Raw genomic sequence first — 10,407 nt, forward strand, 5'->3', positions numbered from 1 at the left:
CCAACAGCTGTTATCACCTTGTACGAAAACAGCTATAATTTTGTTAATAATTAGAGCACCAGCAAAAGTAAAGTGATTTTAAAAAGCTGAATACAAGAATTATAAATTTATAATAAAGTCAATTTCAAAAATTTCGCCCAAAATCATGTTTATACACTAGTCAGACTCTTTAAACATATATTGGCAATAATTTATCAAACGAGTATTATAAAAGTTTAGCAATTCAAACAGGAAATTGTTTTTATCTCACGTGAATTAAGTTATTTTATCTTTTAAAAAAATACATATATATCAGACGAAGTTAAAGACAAAAGTATGCATAGTTAAGTGTTGAAAAATACTTTTTTTTATGATTTGTATTAAAAAAATTACATTATAAAATGAACTTAAACATTAAAAAAGGACTGTCATACTCCGTCAAAATCTTGGTTTTAAAACATATTATCATAGGACCTTATTAAACATAGGGTAATTTTTGTTCAAAAAGCATTTTTAAAGTTTACAAAAAAACATTAAAGACTTTGAAAAGCTTATTTTTACTTTTGTAATGAAAAAAGTAATCCTTACAAAATGTATGTTTTTCATAAAAATTTGGAAGTTAATTTAAATATTTCTCGCGAATTAATGTTAGTTATAAATTAAAACTCAATATACTTTTCTAGATTTTTTTTCTAAAATTTGAATTTATGTAAGGTGAGTATTGATAGAAATCTTAGATCATGCTAATTAGTTCTTAACCGTACGCATTTGTTTCAGTGTCTTATTAAATCTTAAAAAGGTTTCAAGTTTAAAAATGTTATCACTCAAATAATTTTAATTTTAACTTTTAATTACTCGATACATAAATTCAGTTTCAACGTAAAAATGGTTTTATCTAACACCTTATTAAAATTTCAACAGATTTGATAATATTATGAAAGCGTACAAAGCTTAAAGGTATGTACAAAATTCCTATTCAACTATATAGCTAGTAGCAGTTTGGGCGAAAGCTAGTAAAGTGGATTTAGTTTACTTAAAAAGGTTAAAAAATATTTTGGTTATTTCAGTTTTGAGTGTTGCAATTATGATTATGGTAAATCTTGATTATCATAATTTTATTGTTATGAAGGCAATTACTGAGGGAGTATCATAATTTCCATTATAGAAGAAAAACTGAATGATTGACTAATAGATATTGTTATGATTTTAATGAATTTTATACCAATGGCAGTTGAAAATATCCGTTTATTAAATCTTTTTTGTTTATTAAATTGTCTTTTTTGTTTATTTTGTTCGTTTATTTACCTTTTTTGTTCATTAAATAGCACATTATCTGTTATCTTATCAAATGAGTGGTGTGATATGTTCATTGTATTTTATAATGCATGTAAATCTTATACATAATAAAATACGTAATACGTACATAAATAAAATACGGCATGCATAAATATAATATTATTTCCAGCTCATTAATTAGAATGAAATTACTTCGAGAATAAAAAATATATTATTATAAGCTTCCTAAAAATTAACATGCATTATATGTAGAAAATAGAGATAAACGGAATTTTAATTAGCAATATTTAAGACAATTAATTAAATGGAAGTCATTTCTAATGAAATAAATTAAGAACTAAATATTAGAGTAAACATCATTTTGCTGAAAAAACAACAACTTGGTATTACACGAATAAGTAACTCTCAATACATAGTAATATATTTAAACACTATTTTAAGTTTATTTTATAAATTAATTATTTCAAAACAAGCATGGATTATTTGATTTGATTTGAAATTTAAAGCCTTTTGAATTCTTAAGATGCAGGGAAGATAATCCATTTTGAAGCATTTTATAAAATACGTTTATTTATATAGACTTTGATTGTTTACTCAATTTTAAATGCCCAGGGAAACCTTAATTAGGAAATATATTAAAAAATAATTTTCAGTATTTTCTTTAGCAGGATTTACTGAAGTATTATAAGTTACTTACTAAATCTAATTAGGTTGGATTAATCTTAGAATAAATTTAAGTTTCATGTTTTAAAAAATGTAATTTATTTTTTAGAGTATAAAGATTAACAAATGAAGTTCTTTAAAAGTGTAATTTTTTTATAAAAACGATGCCTGCATCAAGCCCATCATGAAGTTCTTTTTAAAAAAATAAATAAATTTTTATTCCTACAAGGATAACTATTGAGCTTTTTGTGATCTTTTTGTATTTCATTTTTTAAGGGAATGACGTTACCTTATGTCAAACAAACGCATTTTTAGTACAATATTTAAAGTTTATGCTTAAAAAAAATAAAAGTGCCATGTTTTCTTGGTGGAAATGTTTCCAAGAAATAATATAGCAACATTTTATATGCATTGGTGAGCAAAATGAAAAACGGACCACCTTGAATAGCTTTTGATCAAATTATTGGATCTTCACGTTCTAGGACTCATTCTTAATGGTTTGAAAAGATTACTTCAAAAATGCTAATTAATTAGTGCAGATATTTTAAGTTACGAAATTAGACGCAAAACGTACTTCCACTGGATAAACATATGGTTTTTTCAACGGATTTAGAGTTGTAACCCCCAAGATAGAGGGCGTAGCCGCAATCTCGGAAATATGGTTCACACTGGTCAGGAGAGCGATCCAAAGTTTGAACCCCTTAATGTTAATTTTACGTTTTGCATATTTCTACATATCTCGAGAACTTCTTAAGCGAATTGAAAAATGTTTGCGCTTAATTATTAAGCTCGTTTATCCATTCAGGTTCCAAAATAACAGATCTGTCCAAATAACAGGTCCAAAATAACGGGTACTAAAATAACAGATTTGTTTATACCAAAATAATTTAATTGCTCAGTTCTTGATCAATTGAATTTTATATGCATGAAATTTTCGAAATTCAATTTATCAAAACCTATTCGACCGATTTTGCTCAAATTTTGTATTTTGCCATGTAAAATTACATTCTTTAAAATGATTTAAAAATTCTATAAAAAATTAAAAATTCTATTAATTCTATAACTTACAATTCAATTTTCTTCGACTGTATAACCAAGAGGTCACGACCTTTTTAACGTATTTGTCATAGTTGTAGTGATTGCAGCCGAAATGGTGTCTGAAATATCGGAAAAGATGAAAATCACTCAGCGCAAGGTCTGGGTTATAGCTAGGGTGGTCCAAAATTTCCCCGCAAAAAGAGTGCAATAACGCTGGGATCTGATCTGCGGAGAGTGTCATCGTCATAGAGTAGCAAAATTCCCTGCCAGCATGGCAGGGAATTTTGCTACTTCACAAAGCGTAACTTCACAAATCTGCCAGTGAATGTATACAGCAGACAGGTTTTCGGCCGACTAAACACTCATCACCGACTGTATTTCGTGCATGGAGGGGGATTTTTTAAATTTGCACATTTTAAAGACGCAGAACAGACAGTACAGTTTACCTACACAGATGCAACTGAGTACAGTTATTCCCAAGGAATGCCGGAATCATGCCTCTTGCGACGTCAACACAGTCTCTTTTTTGCATGAAATTGAGGTCTTTTGGCTCCAACTTCGCTGCCACACGACGGAGACCCAAATCATTAACCAAAATGTCTTGGACGGGTCCATAGGAAATGTTCAAGCTCTCTGCTATCTCTCTGATGGTTAATTTGTGGTTATTGACCAACATTTCTTTTAGTTTATCAATGTTTTCGTCGGTTTTCGAGGTCGATGATCTGCCACTGCGTTCATCATCTTCGATTGACTCACGACCACTTTTGAATCGCTCGTGCCACTGGTGAATAACCGTTTTCTTTAGAGAATCGTAGCCGAAACACTTTTCCAACATTTCCAACGTTCGCGCACCATTAAATCCTTTTCTTACGCGAAATTTAGTATAAATGTTGTTGCAAATTTGAATCCATTTCTAAAATTGTAAATAACCGCCAATACACACAGAGATAGATGTACTCTTGGTTACGTAACTTTTGCAAATGTCAAGCTATGATGCTAAGATTTAGAGGGAATATCAACAACAGATGCACCAACTTAACAAGGGAAAAAAAAGAAAGAAAAAAGAACTCAAATCGGAACGATGGTAGCGCCCCCGGGGGTTATTCCGGGAACTTTTTGATCAAGGTGGTAAGCACTCGTTGCAACACACGCGCCACAAATTGGTGAACACAACAAAACGGTCATTACTTAAAAAAAACCTCGTATATCTTTCCCATAACCAACACATCTTTTCTACTTCTATTTCTTGGGGTCATTTATTCCAAATAAAATGCTAGTTTAAAAAATTCTAATAACGTATTTACAAGACAGTATCTACAAATTATACAACAAGTTTCTAGTCTATATTTCAAGTTTTATGTCATTACTGATTCGCAGAAGATGAATATTGAAATTTTTGCACAAAATTGTCAAAAAAATATGTATATTAAACTTGAGTAAATGACATTATGACACGATTCTATAACTACGTCTTTTTATGTAAAACCTATTTTTCGATGATCTTTTATATTTTTAAAATACTAATTTAGGTACTATAAAATTAAGGTACTATAAAATTTAGGTACTATAAAATTTAGGTACTATAAAACTAAGTAGAATGAGATGGGCCGGGCATGTAGTGAGAATGAGCCCAGAACGAACAGCATTGAGAGTCTTTAAAGCAGCCTCCTCCAATAAAAGGCCAAGAGGAAGGCCAAAAAAGAGATGGAAGGACTGTGTGGATGAGGATTTTGCCATCCTAAAAGTAAAGAACTGGAAAACAATTGCTGGGAGAAGGGCAGAATAGGAAAAACGTTTGAGGAAGGCCCAGGTTTACAAAGGGCTGTCGTGCCAATGCTGATGATGATGAAAATCAAAATCGGTTTTATTTTTAACTACATTAAAACTGAAGCAGAATTGCATTGTTTCAGAACTTTGTGAAAAAATAAGAAACATTTAATATTTTCGAAGCCGCATATTTTTATAAATACATGTTAAGGTACATTAAGGATTTTGAGTATTTGCCGAATTAAATATTAACTTATTGCTCACATAACTTATATAATTTAAGTTGAATCTATAGCTATGAACTGAAGACTAACAAACCATAAAATACGAAAATCAACTAAAAATCATATAATTTTTTATATTTTTGACAGAGATATTGGTACGTTTGAATTATCAGATACTGGAAATAATTAGTAATATTTTAAGTAACAATTTTCTATGACAAAAATATGAAATAAGTAAACGATGTATTGCGATGTTATTTGTGATACAAGTTACATTTGATACAATTTCGTGTAATTTATATAGTAAATAACAGGAAACTATTTTAAACTTTCCTTTAATGTTGTTAAACGTTTGTTTGAAAACGCAAGCTAGAACAATGTTCTGGAAATTGTAATCATTTTTAATTTTAAATATTTATGAAATATGTCGGGAATTATTATTTTCGAATTATCTTTTTGTTTGAAATTTAAAGCTTTTGTTAACAGACGCTAATGCTTGAAACGAATGACATTTAGAATAATTTCTTACTCTTTGTTTTAATTTATTTCCTGAAAAGCATGTTATTTAAATGATTATATTTTTACAAGTCAAGCAAGAGCCATGAAGAAGATTATTTATTTTATCTATTCAGTTGAGAGCGTCGATATTTGCATAATTGCCTTGTATTTTGTATGAATATATCGCAATTTGTAACAGACTCTCACAAAATTTGGGGCACAGTGTGAAACAAATACAGAATTTTGTATTTCGCCTTGTAAAATTATGTTATTTAAAATGGTGTAAAAAATTATATACCTTAAAATTCAGAATTTTTTCGATAATTATTAAATAAAATAATAAAAAATAGCAAATATTTACTAAAATTCATTTTTTTCATTTCATTTTGGATAAACGAAATTAATAACGGTGTGGAAATTTTTTTTTCAATTCACTTAAAATTTTCTTGAGATAGGGCGAAATACGCAAAAAGCAAAATTAGCATTAAGTGGTTCAAACTTTAGACCACTCTCTTCACCAAACTATTGTCAGCATATTTTCCAAATTGCGGCTACCCCGAATATTCTGAAGGCTAGAAATCGGAATCCGTTAAAAAAAGGTATGCTTATTCAGAAAAAGTACGTTTTTGTGTCTGATTTTGTAACTTAAAATATCGTCTGCACTAAATAATTAGCTTATTTGAAGTCCCCCTCTTGAATCATTAAGATTGAGTACTAAAATGTGAAGACCAGATCATAAAATTAAAAGTTATTCAGGGTGGTCCCTTTTTTCTGTGCACTGTAGATTGGTTTAAAAACACAAAACTATTTCTTTAAAACTACCCACGATTTCCGGTTTGCAGTTCCTATCAATCGAAAACTAGTTTTATCACACGTTCTTATGAATTATATAACTTTAGTTTCTAACCTAGGTTATAACCTAGGTCACCAACGCTAGTAAATTCATGATGTATGGTGATGACGTCACCGAATTTGCATTTTATATGGTGAAAGAAACCATCTGCTTCTAAATTGATACTATGTTTCTACGAACTTAAATAATGGAAACTCAACAAGAACTAATGGAATAGAAATGAAGATATCAACTGGGGCAAGGTAAAATTATACTAAATTCTGAATACCACGATTTTTAAAATTTATGTATATTTGATCTTTCTTTTAGTGAATATGCTTTTAACTCATATTATAGTAAATCTAATATTATTAAGCAACGCCGGAATATACATCAAATAAAAAAAAGCATAAAGATTGTACATTAGGTACCCTGAATGTGTAGAATAGTTATGTTACGGTACTTTCGTTTCGGAAAGTGGCGAAAAATTTATTACCACAATACCCAATTTATGCACCTTGGTATAATAAGTTTCAATTTCCGTAGTACTTATAACAGCAACACCAAAAACAATCAATACCTCATTTAATTAAGCCTTACCGGTGTCTATAATAGTTCGGCGATTTTTTGTTGCTGATATTCTAAGTTTGTACCGATATTCTTTCGCTTGCCAAAAATGGTTACATCAATATATTAGTGTCATTACTACGAATACTGTCATTACTATGTATTTCGAGAATTACAGTTAATTAATTTTGTTAATAGGTGCCAATTGAAATAAAAAAATGTTTTGAATTAAAATGCTGAATTAATAGAGAAAAAGTATTTGTTCATTTATGAAAAGCATAAAAAATCGCCATATTATAATTGAGGCTAATGCTGCTTAATTATTTTTTGTAACAGCAGGCACTACTGCTGTTATAGTAATTCGCGCTTTTTGTTTATTAAATGTTAACCATACTATGATTGTAATCAAGATACATAAGGGGAAATAGATTTTAATTCCCACCGAAGGGTATGTGTACAGTGCGCAAAAAAATAAGCGGACCACTCTGAATAACTTTTGACCTATTGATCGCATTTTCACGTTCTAGGACTCAATACTAATTGATCGAGCGGGTGACCACAAATTTGCTAATTAATAATTGCAAACAATATTTTAAGTAACGAAATTAGACATAAAAACGAACTTTTCTTGAAAATGATTCAGATTTCTGATTCTATAAATATAAATATAAATATATGAGTATATATAAATATGACTATAATATAAATGAGTATAATATAAATTCCGTATAAGTATAAGTATAAGTTTTTTTATAAGTATAAGTATAAGTATAAGTTCCGTATAAGTTTTTTTTCCGTATAAGTATGAAATCATTTCATACAAATAAATGCAATAAAGTTTATTTATTCTCTAAAATAATATATTATATATATTGCTATAGTTAAATATAAGGTAATTTTAACAATGAGAGACATTAAATAAAAAAGCTAATACAAATTGTTTTCAGTCACTCCAGAGAAAAAGAACTTTTAGCTAAAAAAATAAGACATTGGAGGCTGAAAATATGATAAAAATATTCGATTTAAAGCATGTTTGGATAATACTCCTTTGCAATATTTTTAAATATGAGATGAAATATCTAATACCTTAATTTTGCTAAAATACCGAGATTTTGTTTCTCTTTTAGGCTTGATTTAAGCTACTTTGAAAATTTATACTTGAAAATCATCCTCTGCTATTATAATGTGGTTTAAATTTCATTCAAATATCTGCCCATGTTTTTCGCTTAAAGTTTATGAAAATAGAGCTTCTACTTTTCCTATTTTTTTTTCATTTTTATATTGGTTACATTAAAACAAATATGATTATTAAAATACATATAATTTTGATACTTTGCAATCTATGTTTTAGATTTCATCCTTAAATGTTTGCATTTTCTGAAATTTAAATATTTGTTTACTCAATGTTTTATTTAATGCCCCACTTCTTAGATAATGTTATTACGATAAACTGAAATAAAAAAAATATTAAAATTGTGATTTAAAAATAAAATTTTATAAATATTGAAAAATAAAATTTATGAATAAGAAATTTTATTAAAATTTTAAAATAGTTTCTTTTTAAAAAAACTAATTTTTGTATTTGAGTAGTAAGTAAGTTTACTAAAAAAAGTTATTACGGTATTTCAAAGTAGAAAAAAAATTTCTATCAGTCTTACATTGATATATAAAACTGTTTTTCAATGGATTGAGTATTTAATTTAATAAAAATAGTTCTGGCATTTTTTGAGTAAAAACTACTCTAATACACCTTTTGTCCGCTCTGTTATAGCTTTAAAATGTTATCAGAAAAATTATATTTATATAAGAGACAACGATTGCAAAATAACTTTAAATGGACCATAAAATTGAAAAAAACAACAACAACATATATATATATATTTATAAACACGCAGAAAAGAATATGATCAAAATTACCAGGATGTTGTTTTATAATATGCGATAAAATTTTGCAAATTGATAAAATTTGGTAGTTTTTTCATGGAATAAAAGCGATTTATTCGGATAAATTTATTATCAATCCTGTGTTTTTTACTAGATGTGTGGTAATAAAAACAGTTATTTTGAAAATCAGAATTTTTGTTAAATCATTAACGGATAATGTATCAAATGAATGGTTTAAATATAGGTTTAAATACAATAAATGGTTTAAATGGTTTTTAACCACAAAAACGTTTCTTTTTTAAAAAAAAAATTTGAATTGTCATAACTATACAGTATAGACATTTTTCCAGAATTTTTTTTCTCCATGCAGAGATATACAAATCTCGTTCACCCATTCACCACATTACTAAAACAACCATAGATATTGCCCCATATGATAGCAAATTTGAATTCCTTTTTAATTAAAGTCGAAAATCAATGTTTTTGGGTTTCTGCATCCCTAGATTCCTCTTCCGGCTCCTTTAAGGACCCGATGGAGTTTTAAGTTTGAGTTTGAGTTAAGCTTGAGTTTTTGTTGATCTCAGGTTATTACCATTACAGTTCAAAAATTTTCAAGTATATCAGGGTAAAATAGGTTTATGGTAAAGGTGGGCACAATTTCTATTTGATATATTAGGTAGCACGATTGTTTTAAAAAAGTTGTAGTTAATCTAGATATGAACATTTAAACAAACGGAAAAAGAAAAAAAATTCGCAAGCAAATGCAAAGCATTGTTCTAGGCAGCACAGTCTTTGAATTTATGGAAGTTATTTCTGTTTTCGAAAAGGATTTTGAATATAAAATCTGGAAAGACATTCTTTAACAAAACTAAAATGCATAGAATGGAGATTGATTGTAATAAACGTTAAATTTTGCCAAAATCCGCAATGTCATCCTAAAGTTGAACAAACATAAAGAAATTGGCTAGTTTACGATTGTGTTAGCTCAATTTTGTGGGGAACCTTCATGTATAAAAAGGTACCCCAAATAGAATCGAGTTAACATGTTTTATTTACTGATGAATTGGAATTGTATTTTTGTAGGGGTAGATACATTACAGTACTCCCCCACCAGAGTTATATCTGTGTTAGAATTCGATGAACAGACACCACTAGTTGATTCATAGCTGTTTGCCATTAGCAGTCGAGTGTATGCAGGCCAACGTTGTGTGTGATCGAGACTGAGTAGCAACAGCGTGAGGAGGTGGATAATGTCGCAGTCACAAGTAGCAAGTCAATTGTTCAATGTGGACCATCAATCGAAGTTCAGATCGAAGTGGACTTTACTGTCAATTTACAATTATTGCAAAAGTTATACAAAGTATTTTTGATTAACATAATTTTTTTATCAGTTTCCACCAGACTTGGTTTTAATATTCATCCATCAAATCACAATATATTTTATTATAAATTTTATCGTTATTTTTATCATACTTTATCAGTAATTATTATTATAAAATTGAAAATATTTTATCCATTTAACCAAGAAATATTTTTTAGAAATCATTACTTTTTCTTAATTTATGCTCTAATGTTACTAAATTTGAATTAAATGTAGAAGTCGCGTCTGTTGTTAAAATATTAAAATAAATGTGAAAGTTAAATGAAAAAAAAAAACAT

At 28.3% G+C, this 10,407-nt stretch overlaps 1 protein-coding gene across 1 annotated transcript; it reads right to left on the minus strand.

Moving 5' to 3' along the window:
- Positions 1 to 3,418: 3,418 nt before the first annotated feature.
- On the minus strand, positions 3,419 to 3,811 carry LOC107438142 (protein GVQW3-like). Its single transcript, XM_016050349.2, has one exon. The coding sequence runs from the start codon at positions 3,809 to 3,811 to the stop codon at positions 3,419 to 3,421; it is 393 nt and encodes a 130-aa protein (XP_015905835.2).
- Between the last annotated feature and the right edge of the window lie 6,596 nt (positions 3,812 to 10,407).

The sequence above is a fragment of the Parasteatoda tepidariorum genome, chromosome 8 (genome assembly GCF_043381705.1).
Source record: "Parasteatoda tepidariorum isolate YZ-2023 chromosome 8, CAS_Ptep_4.0, whole genome shotgun sequence".
Lineage (NCBI taxonomy): Eukaryota > Metazoa > Arthropoda > Arachnida > Araneae > Theridiidae > Parasteatoda > Parasteatoda tepidariorum.

Coding starts and splice junctions, on each gene's coding strand:
- LOC107438142 (XM_016050349.2), bottom strand. CDS start 3,811: ATGTTGGAAAAGTGTTTCGGCTACGATTCTCTAAAGAAAACGGTTATT.